The following is a 27663-nucleotide window of genomic DNA, read 5'->3' as shown; positions in this document are numbered from 1 at the left end:
ACACACACACACACACACACACACACACACACACACACACACACACACACACACACACACACACACACACACACACACACACACACACACACTGGGCAAGAACGTTCCGTTGGATCTTTGATATGTTGCAACATCATCATGGTTGTGCCACAGCAGCTGAGCCGTCACAGAATAATTACACAGACTTTCCAGGTCACTGGCAGCTGTGGAGCTGTCCACCCCATAGTCTCTTTACTCTCACACACACACACACACACACACACACACACACACACACACACACACACACACACACACACACACACACACACACACACACACACACACACACACACACACAGCTGGTCAATCGTAGAGTCAGATTAGTCTCCAGATGTGTGGGAAAGCAGCGGCAGGAGGCTGGATTCTGGATGTTGGTCCACCCTGGCCTCTCCTGAGGAAGGGTGTCTCCCTCCCAGCACTCAGATATGTTACAATGTCCTCGTTCAATAACCCAGCACTCAGATATGTTACAATGTCCTAGTTCATTAACCCAGCACTCAGATATGTTACAATGTCCTAGTACATTAACCCAGCACTCAGATATGTTACAATGTCCTAGTACATTAACCCAGCACTCAGATATGTTACAATGTCCTAGTATACTAACCCAGCACTCAGAAATGTTTCAATGTCCTAGTACATTAACCCAGCACTCAGATATGTTACAATGTCCTAGTACATTAACCCAGCACTCAGATATGTTACAATGTCCTAGTATATTAACCCAGCACTCAGATATGTTACAATGTCCTAATTCATTAACCCAGCACTCAGATATGTTTCAATGTCCTAGTTCATTAACCCAGCACTCAGATATTTTTCAATGTCCTAGTACATTAACCCAGTCCTCAGATATGTTACAATGTCCTAGTTCATTAACCCAGCACTCAGATATGTTACAATGTCCTAGTTCAATAACCCAGCACTCAGATATGTTACAATGTCCTAGAACATTAACCCAGCACTCAGATATGTTACAATGTCCTAGTTCATTAACCCAGCACTCAGATATGTTACAATGTCCTAGAACATTAACCCAGCACTCAGGTATGTTACAATGTCCTAGTTCGGGTATTCCCAAACTGGGGTAAGCGCAATGCCGTTGGGGGTACGCCAAATAAAAATGTCATTCACATTTTAATATATATATATTTAAAAAAAAAAAATGATGTGTCACATTGTAAAAAAGTCCATTTATATTTTCCAACGGGGCTATACATTTGGGTGAGCTTTTTTTTATCACCTGAGTAGCCTCGTTTCATTACAGTCATTTAGCAGACGCTCTTATCCAGAGCGACTTACAGTAGTAAATGCATACATTTCATTTCATGCATTTAAAAAAAATATATATATTTTTGTACTGGCCCCCCGTGGGAATCAAACCCACAACCCTGGCGTTGCACACACCATGCTGCCGTTGCACACACCATGCTCTACCAACTGAGCCACAGGGAGTTTCACTGCCAAATATAAAATTACTGTTCAGCAAAATAACAACACAATTTCAAATACAGGTAGCCTAGTCAAATGACTAACATCTAATCAAATTAACCATTACTCTCTCGCGAGAAACCTTCACTCTTGCACAGACATTTAGAAACGAAACATGACAATTTGAAAAATAAGCCACAGGAGTTTTTTGAACGAGAATAAAGATGACTTCCGGATAGTAAGACATGTATAAAAGCAACAGATACCATTAATAAGAAGGGGCTAGAAGTGTCTTATATGGTGAGCTACCAAGTGGCTAGGACAGGCAAGCCCCATACTATTGTGGAGGACTTAATTCTTCCTGCTGCCGTGGATATGGCTGGGACAATGCTGGGGGAAATGGCCAAAAAAACTATGCAGACAATGACTTCATCAAACAACACTATTTCACGACGCATCAGTGACATGGCAGGAGAAGTTTTGAAACAATTACTGCTTCGCATACAAGCCAGTGAATTCTATGCGTTACAGCTGGATGAGTCAACAGACGTGGCGGGCCTGGCACAGCTCCTGGTATATGTCCATTACGTTTATGGGGGGTCAATTAAGGAAGACATCCTCTTCTGCAAACCACTGGAAAACAACACAACAGGAGAGGATATTTTTTTAAAGTACTGGACAGCTTTGTGACATCAAATGGACTTTGGTGGTCAAGATGTGTTGGTATCTGTACTGATGGCGCAAAATCCATGACAAGGAGACATAGTGGAGTGGTAACGTGCATGCAAGCAGTTGCTCCCGACACCACTTGGGTACACTGCAGCATCCACCGAGAGGCTCTTGCTGCCAAAGGAATGCCTGACAGTTTGAAAGATGTTTTGAACACTACAATTAAAATGGTTAAGTTTGTTAAAGCAAGGCCCCTGAACTCTCATGTATTTTCTGCATTACACTTATACAACATACAGAAGTGCGCTGGTTATCAAGAAGTATTGACAAAAAAAAAATCAAATTTTCTTTACTGACCATAATTTTCACTTGTCTGCCGCTTGCATGATGACGAGTTTCTCACACGACTGGCCTATCTGGGCGATGCTTTTTCTCGCCTGAATGATCTGAATCTAGGATTACAGGCTCTCCACAGGCTCTCCAATATGCAGGACAAAATTGAGGCTATGATTAAGAAGTTGGAGCTCTTTTCTGTCTGCATTAACAAGGACAACACACAGGTCTTTCCATCATTGTATGACTTTTTGTGTGCAAATGAACTCAAGCTCATGTCAAATGTGATATAGCAAAGCACCTGAGTGAGCTGGGTGTGCAATGACACTGGTACTTTCCCGAAACGGACGACACAAACAAGTGGATTCGTTATCCCTTTCATGCCCTGCCTCCAGTCCACTTACCGATATCTGAACAAGAGAGCCTCATTGAAATTGCAACAAGCAATTTTGTGAAAATGTAATTTAACCAGAAGCCACTGCCAGATTTTGGGATAGGGCGGCGCTCAGAGTTTCTTGCCTTGAAAAATAGCGCTGTTAATTAAGACACTGATGCCCTTCGCAACCACGTACCGATGTGAGAGTGGATTCTCGGCCCTCACTAGCATGAAAATGAAGTACAGGCACAGACTGTGTGTGGAAAATGATTAAAGACTGAGACTCTCTCCAATACAACCCAACATTGCAGAGTTATGTGCATAATTTCAAGCACACCCTTCTCATTAACCTGTTGTGAGTTATTCACAATTTTTGATGAACAAATAAGGTTTTATATGTAAGATGTCAAAATAAAGAGCAACATTATTGATTATTATTATATTATTATTTGTGCCCTGGTCCTATAAGAGCTCTTTGTCACTTCCCACGAGCCGGGTTGTGACAAAAACTCACACTCATTCTTATGTTTAATAAATGTATCTTATAGTGTGTGTGTGGCAGACTTACAATGATGGCAGAAAACAACATTTGAGAGTGCGCTGACCCTGGTGCTAGAGGGGGTACACAGCTGGAGGTTGAATGTTTGAAGGGGTACGGGACTATAAAATGTTTTCTAACCACTGTCCTAGTTCATTAACCCAGCACTCAGATATGTTACAATGTCTTAGTTCGTTAACCCAGCACTCAGACATGTTACAATGTCCAGAACAATCAGGAAATGACTTAGCCGTATAATTAGCTGACTGCGTCATAATCGTTTTTGGGGTCTTTTGTAAGCTACCTTTGAGTGCTAACATTCTCTTTACAAGGACTCATGCAGTTCATATGTTGGTTATGCACCAGTGATGCTGAGGCAGAAAAGACTTGATGTAATTGCAATTCTTTCAGCTACATATTATAAATATGTTCACACAAAAAATACTTTCAAAATGTTGTAATCTACTTAGTCCCATCCACAATGTCTACACAAACAGGAACAAAGCTTGTCAGAGCAGCTTGGGAGTGAGGAGTGAGGTCATCATCAATGGACTCAGCGTGGCGGTATTGCTTTTGACGAGCCAGAACAAGACGTTACATTGTTTTCAGGCCCCCTCGCTAAGACCCATCAAATGACTTCATGGGTCTCAGAAGAACCCCAGGCGCCCCGGGACCCACATATCAGGCCAGTGGAGCGTGTAGGCACAGTGGGAGAGCGGAGTGGGAAAGGGCCCTCAAGTCATTGTAACAAACTGGTCAGTTGCATCAAAGCAAAGAAAACCAGGTCATGCAGTGTTCCTTACCAGTAGTTGATTGGTTATCCTGGATAAGAACAATTGAACACAACCTAGAAATGCTTCCTTGATTTCTCAAACACTAGAAGCACAATTGTGAAGAATCATCATACACACATACTGTAGACATACATATGTTTGCAAAAGGAATCGTAAGTATGTATGCCGAATATATTGTACTATTTTACTGTTATAGAACGTGGAGAGGCTAATGAAGGGGGGCATGTGTGATCAGAAAGCTTCCTGGCTGGTGAAGCGGCCCTCATGCAGGAGATGTTTTCCATGGTGCATACATGTGCTGTGGAGCATTGCAGAGTTCTCTTGAGAGATATGTGTGCGTGTGGAATATCATTAAATATGCTGCAGTAAGGGAGGGTCTTAAAAGAGCTCATCACTCCATGTTATTTTATTTATTCCCTATTCATACAAATTATGCTATTCCAAATATCTATTTTAGAGACCTGTCTCAAGACAAAATAAATACATGAATTAAATAATTGAGAAGCACAATTAGTGGAGCTGAAATAGCATTCAGAGTAAATGAAAGTACACATGATCTAAGGGGAGGGGATGAAACAGACAGTAATTATGCTGGTTGAGTAATTGCAGTGCTATACTTAACTTGCATACTAAGAGAGTCTGGTTTGGATGCTGTTCCCTGGGTTTAGTGCTTATGCTGCCTGCATTTCTTTCCAAAGTGTGCTAACACATCTTATAGTATTACCTCTGGTATGTACCTGATATTCAATTGGATATTGTTGAATCAGATTGTGCCGAGTTGTGCTTATTTTATTGAATCCGGGAGAAACAAACAAGTAATTAACAGGTTAACTGTGTAATTACCATTTCACCACGCCATTACCTAGTTATTTCTGTAGTGTAAAATAAAGTGCTGCCTCGTGGTATAGGGTGTGTCCTCTTTCACACTGCTGGTACGTGGGACCCAGTTACACTCATCCAGGCGGGATACTGTATAGTGAAAGAGGACCTGACCTGAAAACCTCCATACTGTATACAGCTGCCAAAATATCAGCATGTTGTTTTGTTTGTTTACCATCAATAATTTTTGATACACGTGTAATATTATCAATCTATTTATTCAATTTGTTTTGTGAATAAGCAGGTAATGTCCATATTAAATGATGACTTCCATATGATGTTAGTACAGTATGGGACATACTGATGTGGTAGTGATGCACTGTGAAAACTATCGGACAGCATTGCTATTATATCATAGAAACATCATTAGACTAGTTTTCCATTTAAGTAAAAAGCTGATAACACTCAGTAGATTTGAATATATTTATTTTGATTTAAACAAGGGTTAGGCAATAAGGCAGCTCAGACAGGATAAACAGATAAGCTGGTTGTTCCAGTTGTTGAGAGCTTTTGGACACAGATTTCCTCACCATTTCCACATTTCCACACCAGCAAATCATGCATAATTGTGTGTGCGAAGAACGTGCCTGAGGAAAGGGAGGTGGAAAGAACAAAGGGAGAGAGAGAGAGACGAGAGCATGTGAAAACAAGCCTGTGATCAAAATAATGCTGTCCAGTTTTTTTTTAAACGCCATGTTTATCATTTCTCATCGCCCCCTTACATTTCACACATTCTGCTGAGGCAGAGCGAAGCATCTTTAAATGCAACAGAGGAGGAGTAAGGGAGGAGGGATGGAGAAAGGGAGGAGGAGGAGGAGGAGAGATGACAGGCAGAGGAAGGAGGAGGGATTGTGGTTGCGTCTGGTGCTATTGTCATTCTGCTGTTGTGCGCTTCAGCGGCAGGAGGCTCTGCTGAAAGGAGGAGTAGAAAACAGAGCCAGGGAGGACGGAGAGAGAGAGAGAGAGAGAGAGAGAGAGAGAGAGAGAGAGAGAGAGAGAGAGAGAGAGAGAGAGGGAGGACAGGGAAATAAAGAAGAGAAAGGAGAGCCTGGGCAGCACTGCAACAGCTGCTGCAGCAGTCTGTCAGGAGGACAGAGAGAGGCAGAGGGAATGAGGAGAGGAAAAAATGAATAATCTGTCTGCAAAGAAGAGCAAAGATCCAAGGACTGTGCCTTGTTAGCCTTTTCTTGTTTTCTCCTGAAAGGATAAGGGGACTGAAAGGAAAACAATTTTCCTCTCTCCTTGCTGATGCTTTTCTAAATGCTCTCATGCAGGAGCCATGCTCAGAAGTAGCGTGAAAGGAGGCAGAGAAGGAGATTTAAAGATGGAAAGGGCGGAAAGCACAAAAACGTACGGCCAAGCCGAGGGCAAAGCTGTTGGCATGGCAGCCAAGAGGGGCAAGTCGGGGGTGCCCCAGAGCACCCAACGAGGGGAACTGAGGGTGTACCGTGCAGGTAGCTCTGAGGGGCGGCTTCCAGTGTCCTCCAACCTCCGCAAGCAGAGGTCCATGACCAACCTGGCTGTGCTCACCGATGCAGAGAAAAAGATACACCTCTACGAGCCCAAGTGGTGTGATGACATGGCCAAGCCTGGAGCAGGACCCCTCAAGGCAGGCAAGCCCAAGCTGGCAGGAGGGGGTGGCGGTGGCGGACGAGGGGGCGCACCGCTCTCACGCAACCTCTCCAAGTCAGAGCACTCTCTCTTCCAGGGCAAACCCAAAACCTTCAGCCCATTGGCGGCTCCTTCTGGTCTGGTCAGACCCAGTCAGAGCCGGATCCCCCGGGCACCGTATGCAGAGGTGAAGCCCCTGAGTAAAGCCCCCGAGGACGGCAAATCTGATGATGAGATTCTCTCCAGCAAGGCCAAGGCTGCCAGCAAGAAGCAGGCAGTGGGAGCTTCTGTGGAGTCAGAGGCCAAGAGCCAAGGGGATGGGAGCCAATCCTCCTTCCTCAAGGTGGATCCAGAGCTGGTAGTGACTGTCCTGGGTGACCTGGAGCAGCTTCTCTTCAGCCAGATGCTGGGTGAGTAAAACCAACTTTTTTTCCCTACTGCAGACCTCAACCTGCCTGTCGAGCCTGGCTGTGTGTCTGTTGCTCTCGACGCCTCTCCCTATCAGCACGCCCACTTACTACAGCTGTCACTAACACCTGCTTGCTACTGCAGTCCTCATTGTCCCTGAATGGAGATAATCTTGCTGGGTATCGATTGAGACAAACTCCAGGGGTCGTATACCGTCTCTCAGTGTTTATATTGCATGCACTTGAAAAGCTTTCTCTTGAATGCTGCCCCAGATTTGTCATTTTGTTTTAAAGCTGTATCCTGATTATTGTGAAGCATGGGGTTTTGATCAGTCACTGCAGGTGGCGGTGGACAATACCTCCATTGTTTGCAATGTGTTTAGGTTATTGTTTCTAATATCCTATGGGCTGTTCTCTGGCGTGTGAAGCATGATGTCATTGATTGTGTGTATAAGGTTGTTTCCTGAGTTCTATTCCATCTCAGCTCTAGCCTGTTGCAGTGGGTTGACCAACCAGCTAGGCCCTCAGTGATCCTGCAGCTCTCTTTATGCTCCATGCAGAGATATATGTGAATGGTTACAGAAAATAGGACCTGGGAAATAAACTGAGCTATATTGAATTGATTTTAAGCTCCCTGTGAGACATATTTAGCCTCCTTCCAGCCCCATTCATCCGTGGCCATTGACAGATGGTGCCCACACTGTCTATATGGGAAGTAAAATGGCCAGGAGTGGCTGGGCTTCTCTGGTACTCTAGGTATCTCAGTAAAACTTTAAGCTCTTTGTTTTCAACCAGGTGGATAAAGAAGATAGAGTAGCATGATATAATGTGTAAATGTTATTGACTGAAAACAGCACATTTTGAACAGAATAACTTTATTTTTCTGAAACATACAGTACAGTGTAATGTTTCTGACAGGTTTTACACTGACCAGAGGTATAGTTTGATCACTGGATTGCTTCCTGTGAAATATATTTATTGGCCTCTGGCTATGCATCTCATTATCCCAAATGAGTACATTAGATTAGTGTGTTGAGTTAATTGGTTAATTGACTTTGACTTTGATCAGAAACAAGAGCACATCAGTTTTAGATTAAGACCAAGAACCAAATATCTAACCCAAACCTTGTTGTCTTTCTCTGACTGTCATACATCCCACTGTACTCCAGTTTGTGAATCATCTGCTGAATTGTTGACTTCATTTTAAATTGTGCCCCTAGCTTTATTAGATTGCCAATTTCAAGTCCCAGACCCCAAGGGACCAGGGATCAAGTCTAGAGGCTCGGTTTCTACTGTTCCTAAAGTCTTGCTTCGATACTGCAGTTTAACTGACACAAGGCCCAGAATGACAATTTCTATAGACGGCCACATAGAGTACCACAGTATGAGTCATAATACCCATAAAGCAGTCAACCAGGGAAATGGTTCCAATCATTTTTCCACCATAAATTTTTCCCATAAGGGATTTTAGAAACACTTAAAATAATGGCTGCGTTTCGTACAGACTTACCCTGGTGTAACGGCTTCATAACCGTGTAAATCTCTCTAGGACATGGTGAGTTTTATCAATATATTTGCTTGTATTTACTCCCCAAAAATGAAATGCTAATTAGCTGCTAATGTGGCTATCATAAAGAACTACAAAATGCCATGATGCTCTGGACGAGACTGCCGAATCGAGGCAAAGGTAAGAATCTCTGGATTAACTATCTAATGTTAGGTAAATGTAGTAATTAACATATCGGCGAAGTTTCTCAAATGCACAATTCGGTAAACTGTCTTGTGCAAGTTTTAAATTTGAACAATACAGTGGTTCCTCCAGTCAAAGTTACGTCATACGCAGCATTCTGTGGCACGTCATTTAATTGTCAGCCATTTGTTTCTGTTACTGCAAGTTATTGATAGTTTGACCACCAGAGGGCATCTTTGAGAAGCATTTGATAGTATTCCGTATTTGCATTACCAGAGAATTTAAAACCTTTTTTGTAATAACATAGTATATGGGATTGATTTTAAGAAATTTGGCTTAATTAATTTGAATAATATTATGGTGTTTCTATTCAGAGAAAAATGAAAAACAAAACCCTCACGGTTTCCATTTGGATGGAATGGAATATATGGCACTGTACAAAGTGACGGTCGGGAGAAGGCTACAGGATTGGAGGATTCTAAATTGTTTACCTTCATTAGACAACTTTGTTCCAATATTTCTGTAAACCAGTGATATTTATTCCCATGGAAATTCATTACGGATCCATAACTAAATAAACATCTGCATTTTGAAAGAGTATTTTTTATAATTATTTTATTAATGAAATGTGTTTATTTGTTTATTAGCCTACTGTGCAGTCTACAATACATACCATAGTAAACATGGGAAAGTGCCTAATTCCTTACATAAGGGAGAACAGGCCATGTCTGTACTACAGAATGCAGGGCACGCGGGAGACCGGTGTTATTTCATAGTTGTAATGTCTTCACTATTATTCTACAATGTAGAAAATGGTAAATATAGAACAATCTTGGAGTGAACAGGTGTGGCCAATCTTTTGACTGGTCCTTGCTTAATTAATTTGATTCATATTATGGCGTTTTTATTCCATGAAAAATGAAAAACCCAATGGGTTTCTGTTAGGATGGAATGGAAAATATGGCGTTGTACCACGTGACGGTCAGCAGTACAGTACTGGGCTATTTAGCTAAAAAATCCCTGTGTCGTGCAGACGAGAGACCAGGGTTCAAATCCCCGGCGGGGACGAAGGTGTAGGCTTGTCTCAGAGCAGCGCGAAACGGTGCTAAAATAGTTGTAGGCTTTTGCTTCTAACTTCAATTGATAAAGTGTTTTTAGCCACAAGCGGCCCCAACACCAATTAATACATTTGGGCACAGTCGATAGCGTGCTGGACTTCGGGCTAGAATGTTGAGGGTTCGAAACCTGCTCCCTGCTTGTTTCATTAAATTATTATGCAGGTCTCAGAGCAAATAGCCTGGATTGTTACTCCCATTTCGTTCCTCGCTCTCTTCCACGTGTCATTCAGCACGCTTGTGGGCGTGCTGGCAGGATGTACTGTTTATTATTCTGTATATATGAATTACAAATCAGCCTTTACTTAAATCATGTTTCTAGTCTATTGCATAGTTACAATGTATGATCATTGATGTCCCAGGAGCAGGAGTGGTAAACACTGTTGAAGTGTATAATTGTAATACATACATGCAGACACAGCATCATTGAAATAATGGAGTTTGATACACCTGGTATTGGATATGACTGAAAAACAACTTGCTAAATAGCAATTTTCGCAAATTAACTTTATGACAAAACAATGTGCACAATCTTTTGTCTCTGCATTAATTAACATATTCCTCTCAATTGTAAATGTTTTGCTTGACTCGTTATGACGTTATAAGTACTTACATTTGCTTCCCCAGTAATGTTTTGTCAGCCATCTTTGCTGAAGAAAGTCACCAGGGATGGGTGGCTCACGTCAAAATCGTCATTGTAACCACTCGATATGATTGGTCATATAAAAACTTTGGGACACAAAAGCATAATGAGTGCTCTAACTCCCCTTGTGGTGGTCTGGAGCAATGAAGGCATGACGCTGGGTACCTCTAAGTCACGCGGTGAAAGCTTGCAACTTTTAAAGGAGGAACCACTGTACCTGTTAGCAAAGGTGTTAGCAAAGGTGTCAGCAAGAGATGACATGCAGAAACTAGCAGGGATTTGTAGTTTTGCATGATGTCTACTTTGATGCTAATTAGCATTTTCGAATCTGAGAGTAAATAGAGCAAAATATATTGAAAGTCACCTTGTCTGAGAGAGATTTACACGGTTATCAAAACATCACGCCAGGGTAAGCCTACATGAAACACAGCCATTATTTTAAGTGTTTCTAAAATCCCCCTATGGGAAAAATTATTGGAACCATTTCCCTGACCGCTACACTTTATGGGTATTATGACACCTCCATTGTGGGGTTCTATAGAGAAGTTAGATTAGAACATTTCTAACTAATAAGAAAGACACTTTAGTCATCACCTTCGTGCACAAAACATACATTGAATTATTCAAATAGTTGCTGCTGAGGCAGATTATTTTTTCCATCACTCACAGCCGATTATATTAACATTTTATATTCATTCAATGTCTGCCATGTTTTCGGATGGCGTGATGACGTCGTCGCTGCTCACACTGATCCCTGTACGCGTTGAGTGCTAATGCTCATGTGAAGTTGGGCCATGTAAACCGGATGCAACCCGGATATAGATGGTCCATGAATCGGCTTTTGCGAACGTGAGTACTGTAGATTACATTGAAAACAACCTCAGTGCCAGACCCTCACTGTTGTTTCATAGGATGCTCATTTTGGGGTGTATTTTTCTCTGCAGGCTTCTGAAAGAGTCAGCTCTTCTCTGGACAGTAATTGAAGATGGTACTAGATGGTTTGAGAACATTAGGCCATTGCTTCGACTGGATCTAGAGATTGCTCCAAGGGTGTTAAATTGTAATGTTAGTGAGCTCTGTCCTGAATCATATAGCATTTCAATATGTACCTGAATGGCCATTATTGATATCAAGAGGTTTTATGAACAAGCCAGTCAATGAACATTCCAGCTAGCCAATATCAATGAAGTCTGTATTTTGTTGACATCCCAGCTAGGCAATATAGGTGTGTTTGTAAATTCACTCTGGCTATCTATTCCGACCTCAGAGCACTCTCATCTGAACGTGCCAGAGCGCAGAATAACTGATGAATTTACGAACGCCCAGAGCACACTCTGGCACTCCAGATTAAATTTACAAAACACACCCATAGAGATATATTTTGTTGACGTCCCCTATCTCAACTTAATGGACACATATTTGCTGATCCGACTTCATGGCCATGCTTCATTAGTCTATATGACGGGAGGTTGACCTCATGTTTGTCACGCTTAGAACCAAGTAAACAGTGTCAGTAAACAATCACATTGTGAACATTGTGAGTCCATTGTGTGTGTATGTGTGTTTACATGCTTGCATTTGGTTGCATAGCAACCACTTGTGACACATTTTCAGAAATGTACTCAATTCTCACCCTCCTAGATTTTCTAAGGAATGGAGATTTTAGTTTAAATCCACTGAAGTAATTATTTTAAAATGAGGAAATGTCATTTAAAACATCTGCTTAATGAATTATTTATTCTTTTACAGGATAATCCCTCATGAGACAGCGTTGCAATGAACGAACAGCTTTGTTTTATGAATGGTAAAACCAGGCAGGATTTCAGACAGGATAAACAATCATATACGAGTCATGACTCGCCTTCCCATGTGTTATAAAACACACACAACTATTTCTCTTTGTGGCGCTGGGAATTAAAGCTACAGGCGATTACCTCTGCATGTTTACAGTAAAGGGCAGCTTGACTGAAACGTCAACAAATAAATGTAAGCTGTTTGCAGGAGTAATTTTCTTCATTGATGTAACAGACTATAAGGGGTAGCCAATCGTCTATGAGTGTCCAGCACATACAGATAGCATTCTAATTCTATGGTCCAGCACACTTCTCCTTATTCCAGGTCATAACATTCATTACAGAACATGTCTTTCTTTGAGAGAATTCCCCTTCCCTACTGCATGGTATACTACAATAGCCATCCTTATTGGACAGATACATTTATTCATGGACTTGTGCATTCATAGTCTGCATAATGCAGCAGTAACCCACTTTTCATTAATTTTTTTGCTCCTTACAGGAATAATGAAAGGACTGTTTTGATTTGTAAATATAGAGTCTCTATTTGTGGGACACATCCTATGACTTCATTCTGATTCGGTGGTACAATAGTCCTCTGGATGTCATAATAGACTTATTTATGAAGTCAGTTTGTGTAATGCAACCTCGCTCAATTACCGGAACAACTCATCATAAGAGCTGGAGATAGACTGGTTCTCCCACTATATTACCTCTATTGTACAGTAGAGTGCAACTGTAATGGACAAGCATGCGGAAGGAACCTCAATAGCAATCGACAATTGCCAGGAATCAACTTATTCAAGAGGAGTATAGTAATGTGGACATACTGTTATACAGTGCATAAAGGGGGATGGAGGATAAGTGCACATGAACATAACTAAGGGAGATTTGACTCGTTCTGTATGGCAGAGTCAATATGAATTCCTCCAATAGCCAAGTCCACGAGGACAGCAGGTCAGGTTGGTAAGCAGAGCTCTGGGTTATTACGACTACTGCGAGAGATCTAGCTGACGGGGCGGCGGCAGCATCCATTAATTATTGCAGTAATTGGCTTGTTGCAGAACGTTACTTCAGTATTTACTAAAAGTGATTCTCTCTTAGAATTTTGCATGTCTTCGCCAGAAGTAAACAATGAAGTTATGCGGTTTCGCTACGTCACGGTCGCCATAGAGCAGGGTTCCCAGACTTGGTCCTCGGGGTACCATAACACTACACAGCTGATTCAAATAATCAACTAATCATCAAGCTTTGATCATTTGAATCAGTTGTGTAGTGTTACGGCAAAAACCAAAACGTGCACTCCTTGGGGTCCCGAGGACCGAGGTCGGGAAACGCTGCCATAGAGCCCATTGGATGCAAGCCCTCCATGACTGTGACAATAGAATTCACTGCCATAGAGTAGCGGTGAAATAGGTATGTAGGGTATAATGGGTGCGGCAAACCCAGTGGTGTAAAGTAATTAAGTAAAAATACTTTAAAGTACTACTACTACTTTTACGTTTACTTCACTACATTCCTAAAGAGAATAATGTACTTTTTACGCCATACATTTTACCTGACACCCAAAACTACTAATTTAAAAGTTACATTTTGAATGCTTAGCAGGATAGGAAAATGGTCCAATTCACACACGTATCAAGAGAACATCCCTGGTCATCCCTACTGCCTCTGATCTGGTGGATTCACTAAACACACATGCTTCGCTTGTAAATGATGTCTGAGTGTTGGAGTGTGTCCCTGGCTATCTATGAATAAAAAAAACAGAAAATGGTGCCGTCTGGTTTGCTTCATATAAGGAATTTGAAATGATTTATGCTTTTACTTTGGATACTTAATGTAAGCTTATTTGAGCAATTACATTTCATTTTGATACTTAAGTATATTTAAAACCAAATACTTTTAGACTTTTACTCAAGTAGTATTTTATTGGGTGCCTTTGACTTGACTCATTTTCTATTTCTACAATTTGGTACTTTTTCCACCACTGGGCAAACCTATCTGGTCATGCTGCTCCACTAGGAGAATATCTTAAACGCTCTTCTCATGGCACTGGAGAAAATTGATCATGGAAGAGTGTGACACAAAGAGGAAATAGATGGAAGTGATGGGATTTTTTTTTGCTGTAGGATTTCTCTACCCTTGCTCTCATTGAGTTTGGAAGAAGGTACCATTATATTGTGTGATAGGACACTAGCATTTGGTTATCTCCTATCCTCTGGGCTGTTTGTACAGTTGGAGTGGGGTGTTTGCTGTGGGAAACAATATAAAGGCCTTTCACTGCCATTCTATCTTCTTCTCAGTGAACAGGCTAATCTATTGAGTGGACCATAAAGGGACGAACTGTCAAATAAGTCTTGATTAACTAATCTATACACCTTTACCCTGTCTGTCTTAGACTTGAGAGCACTGAACAGATGAATTTAGCAATCTGTCAAGTATTCTGCTCACTCATTTTTTTTGTGAAAAAGTAATCATTTAAACAGTAGGTGAAGAGTTGTGGAGATTTATATGACTTTCATAATGTCCGTGGTCTTTCCATTGAGATCTGCTTTAGCGTTGTATCTGTCTGTGTGTGCGTGAGGTGGATTGCTGTCCCTCTCACAGATCACTGCAATGCAGGGCACCAGGGACCTGTCAATCACTTTAGCATGTATTTCCTCAGCAGATGTGGTGCGTATCCTGCCTTCCTGCATGCATGTCTGCTATTTGCTTTGCTGGCTGCCTCAGCTTCCTGTTTTGGGCCTATATGAAGGTCGCTAGCATCTACCTCCTTTGGTGTCTGCCACTACAAAGAGATGGATGTTTTCCTTATAGCTATGATGGAGGCACTGACAGTAGATCACATCTTGACAGTAGGTCCATGGCACTGGTGCTCTGAGTTTGTGAAAAGTGATTGATGATATACAGTACATACATTTTATGGTTAGGAGGATATTAAATCAAATGGCATCGTAGATAAAATTGGCAAATACATTTCAATGTTACCTTCTTTGACTATACACGCCATGAGTGGGAATAATATCAAAACTATAAGGATAGCTAGAATTAACCAATAAGGGTGTGGTATATGGCCAATATACCACGACTAAGGGCTGTTCTTATGTGCGATGCAAGGCGGAGTGCCTGGATACAGCCCTTAGCCGTGCTATATTGGCCATATACCATAACCCCCCGAGGTGCCTTATTGCTATTATAAACTGATTACCATGTAATTAGAGAAATATACATTTTTTTTGTCATTCCCATGGCATACAGTCTGATATACCACGGCTTTCAGCCAATCAGCATTCAGGGCTCGAACCTCCCAGTTTATAATCTCCTTTAGATCACATTCACCATTTCCAGAAACTTTTTTTTTATTGTAAAGATTCAATATATCAGCAGGCTTTATAGGATTAAGTAAATAAATAACTCTTCATGCTCTGTCAGACTAAAGGAGCCTTCTTAAAGGGTGTGTCTGTTGTGAGGCTAAATACTAAGGAGGATGGATGCATGCTATGGAAAGGTGCTTGTCACAGCTATTTGCTAAATGGTGGTGAAGTCCATCTACACTGGTTTCTAAAGGAGATAGCTAGGCTATATCAGTTTGAGCTGATGTAAGCTGATATGAACCCAGGTGTAACCTTAAATTGTTTGAAATACTGAGTGCTGCAGAGATGCTTATTTTCAATTCAGTGATGCTGAAAAGGATCAGACAGTGTAATTGCACAAGCTTAAAACAGCTGAATGAGAGTATACATTTAGCTTACAATAGCAATTCTCAGAACATTAACATGACAGACATTTTTCTGTATCCACTCTTTCATGATAGTGAAAGAGGTGTGAAAGGCCAAGTATTTATATTTAATGTTGCACACTAATTTACAGCCTCTTCAAGTTCTACTGCATTGCCTCAGAGTCAGGGTGCAAAATAGGAGGGGACCAGGGGGATCAGCTCCCCTAAATACAACAAAAGTCAAACTTGGAGGGGTCTCTAAATCATGCTAATTTAACTATTCTCCAATTTCTTTAAAATGCAGTGCTAAATACGTTATACAGTAGTAAATGTTTTGAACACCCCCACCTCTCTATCATGGTTTATACCATGTATTTCTACGTGGCAGCACAAACCGTCACCCTGTTCAGGAATGGTATACGTCCTACAGGTCGCTGAATTTCGGCCTTAAACGGAGTTACCTTAAATGGATAGATTTTACTTTATACTTCCACATGTTTGCAATTTGTTTGCCATGCGTCCTTGATTTAAAAAAAAAGCCTTTATTCCAATGCATTAGATTTATTGGTTGATTTATCATTGTTTGCTTTTGTCAGTCAGCTGTGTACAGCGCTCGTTGTTTTGTTTTTCAGGTGCGTGCATGTATTGGTATTCTCCATGCTTTCTGTCGTCACAAGAAGTAGACCATATATTTAGCTTTTTTATTTTCTATCGATATTTGTTTTCTTTCCTGGATCAGCTGATGATGGTCGGCAATATTACTAGACACCTAGCCTACAGATAGACCCCAATGCACATCCAATCCATCCAACAAGTAGGCTATAAGTTAATGACAGTAGGCCTATATTGGCTATAATTGACTCTTTCGGGTTAGGATCATTCGATTTTACAATGACATAGGCCTACATTATTTTGGATTTGTGTGCCCATGAGACATGTTTTCACAGCAAAACATAATGAAATGTTACGTAGGCATAGTTACTTACTTGACATTTTCTGAGATCTCCAAGATCCAGGATTTCTACAGAGTTGAATTAAGTTCAATGTTCTAATGCAATTGTTAATGCTTCACTTGACAAATAATGTGGCCATAAATGTCATTAACATCAGGAAATAAGGGTGGTGTTTTATGATCTGTGAAGGCTCCAAGCATATTTTACTGTTTACAATGCCTTTATCAATTCATTGTCTCTGTTTCTACATGGTGATTGTGTGATGACAGGATAAAAACCACTAACAATGTGATATCTTAATGGAGCTTTCAAGACAACTGGGAATCAGTGATCTTCAGGTCAGAAAGTTGGAGTTCTAGATAGATGCCCAAGTTTCCGATTTGGAATTCCAAGTTGGATGACCATTTAAAACGTAGCCCGTTTTTTGCGGTCGTCTTGAACGCACTGAAGTCGGAGATTTCTGCGTTCCCAGTTGTTTTGAACGAGCAATAAGCAGCTTTATATGAAGCCTGCGTGTGTGTAGCATTGCCTCGGTTGATAGGGTAGGCTACCGCCAGTGGTGCAGGCCCACCTTTTTCTGAAAATGCATTGAAAGTATAGGGAGCGTAACGTTTTCCACCGCGACCGGCAATCAGAGTTTACCCACCATTTTTCTTTTTAGCACACTAAGCTACATGACTGGATACAGGTAGGCCTGCTTGAAGTCCATGATAATATACATTGTCATGTAGCCTAGTCTATTACATTGACTGGGACACTTTCTGCCCCATTTCATGAGTCACTACTTTTCAGGCTAAAAAGAGGCAATTTTTTTTTAGCAAGATGCATCAATTAATGTAGGTCTAATCAATGGCATTCGGTGAATGTCATTAAGCACACTTTTCTTTTTTTTGTAACAGTTGATATTATCCATGAATTTGAATGCTGGAATTATTTTGTAGTAGACAAAAATGCACCAGGCAGCCTACTTTTTGAAGGCAATCAGATTATAAAAGGTAATTCATTTTTACTGTTAAATGACATCTTCACTATTAGGCCCATAAAGGAAATTGTGCATGCGTGCAATCACAGTGTAGTTAGCACTCTGCTCAGAGTGAAGAACTAATGAATACGGTATATGGCCCATTATTTGAGATACGTTTCCTCTGCTATGGTTGACTCTCAGCCAACACCTCTAATTAATTCAATAGATGATAATTTTTTCAACTATCGTGGGGTTTTGCCTATAGCTATTTTGCTGTATAGTAGAAAACGACATGTCTCCTCTTCACTATCTTAGTCAAAGAAAAATCCAGTCATTACTTTTAACAAATGAGACATCTCCTTGTTATTGGTTTAGGATAGGATGATCATGTCTTGTCCACTGCCCATGTAGTTCCCAATCTCCCTTTGTTTTGCTATAATTTACTATGGATTATTGTTAGCGTGTGTGAGTGCGTGCGTGTGTAACCAATATGAAATGGCTAGTTAGTTAGCATTGGTGCGCGCTAATAGCGTTTCAATCAGGTGACGTCACTCGCTCTGAGACCTGAAGTAGTTGTTCCCCTTGCTCTGCAAGGTCTGTGACTTTTGTGGCGCGATGGGTAATGATGCTTCGTGGGTGTCAGTTGTTGATGTGTGCAGAGGGTCCCTGGTTCAAGCCCAGGTAGGGGCGAGGAGAGGGACAGAAGCGATACTGTTACATTGGTGTCGTGACCCAGATCACTGGTTGCTGCGGAAAAGGAGGTCAAAATGGGGTGAGTGTAACCGATGTGAAATGGCTAGTTAGTTAGCGGTGGTGAACACTAATAGCGTTTCAATCAGGTGACGTCACTCGCTCTGAGACCTGAAGTAGTTCTTCCCCTTGCTCTGCAAGGTCTGTGACTTTTGTGGCGCGATGGGTAATGATGCTTCGTGGGTGTCAGTTGTTGATGTGTGCAGAGGGTCCCTGGTTCAAGCCCAGGTAGGGGCGAGGAGAGGGGTGGGAGCTATACTGTTACACATGTGTAGATGAGCAGTGGGGGTGACTGAACACTTGTGTGAAATGTTTATTGTGTTATGATACAAGAATTGCCTAAATGTATGCAGGAACATGCACACACATCCTGGAGAATGCGTTCAACCTTTTGGGAGGCTATAGAGCAGGGATATCAAACTCATTCCATGGAGGGCCTAGTGTCTGTAGGTTTTTGGGAAACCCTGCTATAGAGATTGGAGTTCACACAGAATGCCAGACAAATCCCCCTGGTGGCCACTCCCAGTCATCAGTGTTTCACAGTTAGGGCTGTACCATGTCAGGATCCAATAGAGGGGTATTCCACAGTTGGGGCTGTACCATGTCAGGATCCTGTAGGGGGGTTAGAGCAGCGTTGCCATGGTGAGAATGAAGACGGAGGGGATGGCTGCTGTTTTACGGGCACCTAACCAACTGTGCTATTTTTTTTGTTTTTTCGCATTGTTTGTAAATCATTTTGTACATAATGTTGCTGCTTATGACCGAAAATACCTTCTGGACATCAGAACAGAGATTACTCACCTCGAAATGGACAAAGATCTTTTCTTTAATGAGTCCGATGCGAAGGATATACTACTTTGTCAAGACAAGACCCAAATCAAATCAAATCACATTTTATTGGTCACATACACATGGTTAGCAGATGTTAATGCAAGTGTAGCGAAATGCTTGTGGTGTAACGAAAATGCTTGTCATCTGCGTGAAAAAAAGACAGAGAAAAAGGGGGAGGAGGGTGGGGTGCCTTGTGAGAATTCGCCGGCGCGTAGGTAAACCACCACTACCCTCCATATTATTCGCCAACGTGCAATCATTGGAATATAAACTGGACAATCTACGATTAAGACTATCCTACCAACAGGACATTGCAAACTGTAATATCTTATGTTTCACCGAGACGTGGCTGAACGACAACATAGATAATATAGAGCTGGCTGGGTTTTCCGTGCATCAGCAGGACAGAGCAGATATGCCTGGTAAGACGAGGGGCAGGGGTGTGTGTCTATTTGTCAATAACTGCTGGTGTCCGGTGTCTAGTATTAAATAAGTCTCGAGGTATTGATCGCCTGGTAGAATATCTCATTATAAGCTGTTCACCACACTATCTTCCAAGAAAGTTCACATCGATATTATTCGAAGCCTTCTATTTACCACCACAAACTGATGCTGACACTAAGACCGCACTAAACGAGCTGTATAAGGTAGAGGTCGACCGATTATGCTTTTTCAACGCCGATACCGATAACGATTATTGGAGGACCAAAAAAAGCCGATGCCGATTAATCAGCCGATTTTTTTTACATTTATTTGGAATAATGACAATTACAACAATACTGAATGAACACTTATTTTAACTTAATATAATACATCAATAAAATCAATTTAGCCTCAAATAAATAATGAAACATGTTCAATTTGGTTTAAATAATGCAAAAACAAAGTGTTGGAGAAGAAAGTAAAATTACAATATGTGCCATGTAAAAAAGCTAACATTTAAGTTCCTTGCTCAGAACATGAGAACATATGAAAGCTGGTGGTTCTTTTTAACATGAGTCTTCAATATTCCCAGGTAAGAAGTTTTAGGTTGTAGTTATTATAGGAATTATAGTACTATTTCTCTCAATATGATTTGTATTTCATATACCTTTGACTATTGGATATTCTTATTGGCACTTTAGTATTGCCAGTGTAACAGTATAGCTTCCGTTCCTCTCCTCGCTCCTACCTGGGCTCGAACCAGGAACACATCGACAACAGCCACCCTCGAAGCAGCGTTACCCATGCAGAGCAAGGGGAACAACTACTCCAAGTCTCAGAGCGAGTGACGTTTGAAACGCTATTAGCGCGCACCCCGCTAACTAGCTAGCCATTTCACATTGGTTACACCAGCCTAATCTCGGGAGTTGATAGGCTTGAAGTCATAAACAGCACAATGCTTGAAGCATTGCGAAGAGCTGCTGGCAAACGCACGAAAGTGCTGTTTGAATGAATGCTTACAAGCCTGCTGGTGCCTACCATCGCTCAGTCAGACTGCTCTATCAAATCATAGACTTAATTATAACATAATAACACACAGAAATACGTGCCTTTGATCATTAAAATGGTCGAATCCGGAAACTATCATTTCGAAAACAAAACGTTTATTCTTTCAGTGAAATACAGAACCGTTCCATATTTTATCTAACGGATGGCATCCTTAAGTCTAAATATTGCTGTTACATTGTACGGCCTTCAATGTTATGTCATAATTATGTACAATTCTGGCAAATTAATTACGGCCTTTGTTCGGAATAAATAGACTTCACACAGTTCGCAATGAGCCAGGTGGCCCAAACTGCTGAATATACCCTACTGCTTGCTCGGAACGCAAGAGAAGTCACACAATTTCCATAGTTATAAGAAATTCATGTTAGCAGGCAATATTAACTAAATATGCAGGTTTAAAAATATATACTTGTGTATTGATTTTAAAGAAAGGCATTGATGTTTACGGTTAGGTACATTGGTGCAACGAAAGTGCTTTTTTTGTTAAATCATCACCTGTTTGTCGAAGTAGGCTGTGATTCAATGAGAAATTAACAGACATTACTGATTACCGATTGTAATGAAAACTTGAAATCGGCCCTAATTAATCGGCCATTCCGATTAATCGGTCAACCTCAAGTATAAGGCCATAAGCAAACAAAAAAATGCTCATCCAGAAGCGATGCTCCTAGTGGCTGGGGAGTTAAATCCGTTTTACCTCATTGCTACCAACATATCACGTGCAACCAGATGGAAAAAAACTCTAGACCACCTTTACTCCACACACAGAGATGCATAGAATGCTCTTTTTTATATAACCTTTCTTTAGCAAGTCAATTAAGAGCAAATTCTTATTTACAATGACGGCCTACACCGGCCAAACCCGGACGATGCTGGACCAATTGTGCACCACCCAATGGGACTCCCAATCATGGCCGGTTGTGATACCCTGGTTTGAATCCAGGCTGTGTCTGTAATGACGCCTCTAGCACTGAGATTGGATCAGGGGAAGAGGGTACCAAAAAATGTCTGCGGCATTGAAGGTCCCCAAGAACACAGTGGCCTCCATCATTCTTAAATGGAAGAAGTTTGGAACCACCAAGACTTTTCCGAGAGCTGGCCGCCCTGCCAAACTCAGCAATCGGAGGAGAAGGGCCTTGGTCAGGGAGGGGACCAAGAACCTGATGGTCACTCCAGAGTTCCTCTGGATATGAGAGAACCTTCCAGACGGACAACCAGCTCTGCAGCACTCCACCAATCAGGTATTTTTTGGTAGAGTGGCCAGATGGAAGCCACTCCTCAGTAAAAGGCACAAGACACTCCACTTGGAGTTTGCCAAAAGGCACCTAAGGAACTCTCAGACCACGAGAAACAAGATTCTCTGGTCTGATGAAACCAAGATTGAGCTCTTTGGCCTGAATGCCAAGTGTCATGTCTGGAGGAAACCTGGCACCATCCCTACGGTCAAGCATGGTGGTGGCAGCATCATGCTGTGGGGATGTTTTCAGCGGCAGGGACTGGGAGTCTAGTCAGGATCAAGGGAAAGATGAATAGAGCAAAGTACAGAGAGATCCTTGATGAAAACCTGCTCCAGAGCGCTCAGGACCTCAGACTGGGGAATAGGTTCCCCTTCCAACAGGACAACTACCCTAAGCACACAGCCAAGACAATGCAGGAGTGGCTTCAGGACAGGTCTCTGAATGTCCTTGAGAGACCCAGCCAGACCCTGTACTTGAACCCGATCGAACATCTCTGGAGAGATCTGTAAATAGCTGTGCGTCATAGCGTCATACCCAAGAAGACTCGATGCCTTAATCGCTTCCAAAATGTGGAAAACGTCAAGGGGTCTGAATACTTTCTGAATGCACTGTATGGAGACTTTTTATTGCCAAAAATGTTGGGTTAAATACATTTCAGATATAGGACAGACACTTCAGAACAAACTTCATTTTATATTTTTGGGGGACTATCTGTTGTTATATGTAATGAATCTGTTATTCAATGCATTTGTATGGGCTAATAGCAGTAAAGCCAACAATTGTTTTTCATCAAAGAAATGTTTGATATGTATTTTTTTTATACTTCAAGGGGTCTTAAAATTCTAAATCAAATAGCTAAATTATCCTTGGTATGACCTTCTTAAATCAATTCCATATTGCTTAGAAGAACCCAACCCTTCCCCTGGCAAGACAGGGCTTAGGCTCTGATGGGTTATGCTTTTAATGAGTGCCATTTATTTAGTACAGTCTAATTCAATCTTTGGGAAATCAAAGTTATGTTTAATATATTCAGTTACTATGAATTCGAATATTTGGGATATCTTTAGGATATCTCAAGGTATAAAGACACAACAGTTTAACAGTGATACATGGGATGTGTGAATTCATTTTGTATCTGACCATAGTGACTGGTGTGATGTCCCCACAAACCCAGAGTCTCACCATAGTGACTGGGGTGAGGTCCCCACAGACCCAGAATCTCACTATAGTGACTGGTGTCATGTCCCAAAAGACCCAGAGTCTCACCAAAGTGACTGGTGTGATGTCCCAAAAGACCCAGAGTCTCACCATAGTGACTGATGTAATGTCCCCACAGACCCAGAGTCTCAGAGGAAACGTACGGTGCAGAACGTCCTTGACCTCAGACAGAACCTGGAAGATACCATGTCCAGTCTACGGGGAGCCCAACTCAGCCATGGGTGAGTACATTACCATACACTAAGTTCATAGATTATAGTTTAGCAATAAGGCCCGAGGGGGTGTGGTATATGGCCAATATACCATGGCTAAGAGCTGTTCTTTGCACGACGCAATGTGGAGTTTCTGGATACAGCCCTTAGTGGTGGTATATTGGCAATATACCACAAACCCCCAAGCTGCCTTATTGCTATTATAAACTGGTTACCAACGAAATTAGAGCAGTAAAATACATGTTTTGTCATACCTGTGGTATACACCCCCGTGTGGCTCAGTTGGTAGAGCATGGTGTTTGCAATGCCAGGGTTGTGGGTTTGATTCCCACGAGGGACCAGTACGGAGAAGGAAAACATTTTTTTTTTAAATGTATGCATTCTCTACTGTAAGTCGCTCTGGATAAGAGTGTCTGCTAAATGACTAAAATGTAAAATGTACGGTCTGATATACCACAGCTTTCAGCCAATCAGCATTCATGGCTCCAACCACCCAGTATATAATAGAAAATAAAAACTGGGGTGTTTCTGATGTTATGTACTGTTGTGAGTGGGGCATAATGTTAAAGAGCATCATCTGTTTCCATCTCTTTCCATCTGCTAAAACGTTACTTCCCACCCATACATTACCTGTCAGTCAGTGGTATATATATATATAACAGTTTCATTGATCACAAGTAGATATGTGTGTAAACTTAGAAGAAAGCTGTGGATTTGTTTGAGACATGTAATATACTCATACACACATGAAACACAATTGATGGAGTACACATGTAATCAATGTTAACTCTCATCCTCTGTTGTCTTGGCAACCTGCCACCTGGTAAACATGTTCTGTCAAACCCTCTCAAACAGACTTTATTTTTCAAGACCATCATGTTCGGTACACGTTTCAGACTGTCTCTATCACCGTGAGACACAAACAATAACAAAAAACACCAGAGTTTAGCCCCACAGGATACCGAAGAAACTGGCAGAAACCAAAACATTTGTTAACAAAAAGTCATTCTGCATTCAAAGCTTGTATGCCTGCCATTTTGGCTGCTGCTTATCCCCAGCTCAACACTATGTGCTCTGCCTACCAATGTTCCTTGCCTTTAGGTCTCTCTGTGAGGTGTGTACTGTTGATGTGCTTGGGGATTCCATCCAAGACATGAGCTCTGAATTTCCATAGCCCTAGCCTCTGGAGACTGACAGACAGTTCAGTAACTTTACACAAAAACTTTGACCTTGGCCACCGAACTTCTAGGCACTGATCAAAATCTACTATAGGTAACATCCACATTCAGTGCTACTAGTAAATCCTCATCTTCTAATGACTTTAATAGTTCAGCTCCCTGCCATAACTCCCAAACATATACCCTAATGTATGGAATCGTTTGATGTGCATCTATTCGTTTAAACTACCTTAATTGAAGCTACATTTCAAAACTCTCAAGGAAGTACCGTACTACTGTGAGATAGTTTATCATTCCACTGAAGCATTGTGAGAGTTGGGCTGTATTCCTGAGGCAGTAACAATCTTTTTTAAACCTTTTGCTTTGTGTAGTTCATACATGCATAATCTATGAGCAGAATTACTGTTTTACCTCAATTAGCCACGAAATCCCTAGTTTGAAAGGGATTGTTTTTCTGGAAACTGTGCTGCGCCATTTTCCCAATTCTTTCCCCCATGTGGGCCAGCCGCGTAGCAATTAGAATTCTAGCCAATGAGCTTCAGCCCCCCCATTTAGGTGACAGCTAGCAAGATGCACAAACAGCAGAGCGAAAGAGAGAGAGCCAAGACATGCTTCACTTATCTGCACATACTGTATGTAACGTAGTTTGCAATGTTCAGGGACCACTTTTGGCTTGTGGGCACTACTTTCAGAACCACTAGGTAAAAAGTATAGAAATGTACCAGAGAATGTCTTTAACCCCCTAGAGTCGATTGATGCACCGGTTCGTCAATCTAAGTTACGTAACAAAATAATATTCATATAAATCTGTTAGTTTATTATGGAAAGGGGAGACACTCATGAACACAATGAACACATTCTCTGTTTTGCTCTACGACCCCCACAAGTGTCAGGAGACTCGTCTGAAGTCAGTACCGTCGATGTGCCAACTTCTGTTTGGTAGCGTCCGAACCATTTGGGCTAACATGTTCTGTCAATCCCTCTCAAACAGACTTTATTTTTCAAGACCATCATGTTCGGTACACGTTTCTGTCACGCCCTGACCTTAGAGAGCCGTTTTATTTCTCTATTTGGTTAGGGCAGGGTGTGATGTGGGGTGGGCATTCTATGTTGTTTATTTCTTTGTTTTTGGCCGAGTACGGTTCCTAATCAGAGGCAGCTATCTATCGTTGTCTCTGATTGGGAGTCATACTTAGGCAGCCCTTTTTCCACCTGTGATTATGGGATCTTGTTTTTGTGTAGCTGCCTGTGAGCAGCCCCAGAACGTCACGTTTCGTTTTTCTCCTGTTTTTTTGTTTTGGTGAGTTTCATTTTCATTAAAAGATGTGGAATTCCATGCACGCTGCGCCTTGGTTTTTTTATGTTCGGGAGTTTGAAGATAGCAAACGTGACAGAAGATCCCACCACAAAAAGACCAAGCAGCGTGCGCCTACGGGGAAGACGAGTTGGACATGGGAGGACATCCTGGACGGCAAAGGATCCTGGACGTGGGAGGAGCTCCAGGCCGGAAGGGATGCCTCCCATGGGAACAAGTGGAAGTAGCGAGGGAGGAACAGCGACGAGATCGGGAGTCACGGCAACGACGGAAACCCGAGAGGCAGCTCCAAATTTTTCTTGGGGGGGGGCACACGGGGAGATTGGCGGAGTCAGGGTTGAGACCAGAGCCAACTCCCCGTGCTCACCGTGGTGAGCGTGTGACCAGTCAGGCACCATGTTATGCGGTGAAGCGCACCGTATCTCCGGTGCGCATTCACAGCCCGGTGCGCTCGTTGCCTGCGCCCTGCATTTGCCAGGCTAAAGTGAGCATTCAGCCAGGACGGGTTGTGCCGGCTCAGCGTTCCTGGTCTCCAGTGCGCCTCCTCGGTCCAGGATATCCTGCGCCAGCTCTACGCACTGTGTTGCCAGTGCGCCTTCACAGCCCAGTTCGTCCTGTGCCAGCGCTCCGCACTTGCCAGGCTAAAGTGAGCAACCAGCCAGGACGGGTTGTGCCAGCCCTACGCTCCAGAACTCCATTGCGCCTCCACGGCCCAGTATAGCCTCCAGTGATGATCCATGGCACGAAGCCTCGAGTGATGATCCATGACCCGGAGCCTGTAGTGATGATCCATGGCCCGGAGCCTGTAGTGATGATCCATGGCACGAAGCCTCCAGTGATAATCCATGGCCCGGAGCCTCCAGTGATAATCCATGGCACGAAGCCTCCAGTGATGATCCATGGCACTGAGCCTGTAGTTATGATCCATGGCACGGAGCCTGCAGCGACGATCCCCAGTGCGGAGCTTCCGGCGACAGTTCCCAGTCTAGAGCTTCCGGTGACAGTTCCCAGTCCAGAGCTTCCGGCGACGTTTCACAGTCCGGAACCTCCTGAGACGGCCTGCAGTCCGGAACCTCCTGAGACGGCCTGCAGTCCGGAGTCTCCAGCGACGCTCCAGAGTCTCCAGCTACGGTCCGCAGTCCAGAGTCTCCAGCGACGGTCCGCAGTCCAGAGTCTCCAGCGACAGTCCGCAGTCCAGAGCATCCAGAGACGGTCGGCAGTCCAGAGCCTCCAGCGACGGTCGGCAGTCCAGAGCCTCCAGCGACAGTCGGCAGTCCAGAGCCTCCAGCGACGGTCGGCAGTCCAGAGCCTCCAGCGACGGTCGGCAGTTTAGAGCCTCCAGCGGGGGTTCCCAGTTCGGAGCTTCCGGCTATGATCCACTGTCCAGTTCCTCTGGCGACGATCCACGGTCCGGTTAAACAAAAGCGGAGGGATCAACGAGCGGAGCGGGGGCTACGCCCCGAACTGGCGCCGC

General features: G+C 42.6%; 1 protein-coding gene and 1 long non-coding RNA gene across 2 annotated transcripts in view; one reads left to right on the top strand and one right to left on the bottom strand.

The window, feature by feature from the left end:
- Nucleotides 1–27663, top strand: part of LOC115207406 (neuron navigator 1) — a 122679-nt gene that overhangs the window by 10835 nt on the left and 84181 nt on the right. The window contains exons 4-5 of the mRNA XM_029774470.1: nucleotides 6337–7083; nucleotides 23603–23705. Coding sequence (XP_029630330.1) covers nucleotides 6337–7083; nucleotides 23603–23705 — 850 coding nt within the window. The remainder of the gene's footprint in view (nucleotides 1–6336; nucleotides 7084–23602; nucleotides 23706–27663) is intronic.
- LOC115207407 (uncharacterized) lies at nucleotides 5472–6574 on the bottom strand. The gene is made up of 2 exons (XR_003881006.1): nucleotides 6510–6574; nucleotides 5472–5649 (listed from the first exon to the last, which is right to left on the bottom strand). It is a non-coding gene; the product is annotated as an uncharacterized LOC115207407 (long non-coding RNA).

Source organism: Salmo trutta, chromosome 14 (assembly GCF_901001165.1).
Source record: "Salmo trutta chromosome 14, fSalTru1.1, whole genome shotgun sequence".
Classification (NCBI taxonomy): Eukaryota; Metazoa; Chordata; class Actinopteri; order Salmoniformes; family Salmonidae; genus Salmo; species Salmo trutta.
This window is presented reverse-complemented; position numbering and strand designations above follow the sequence as displayed.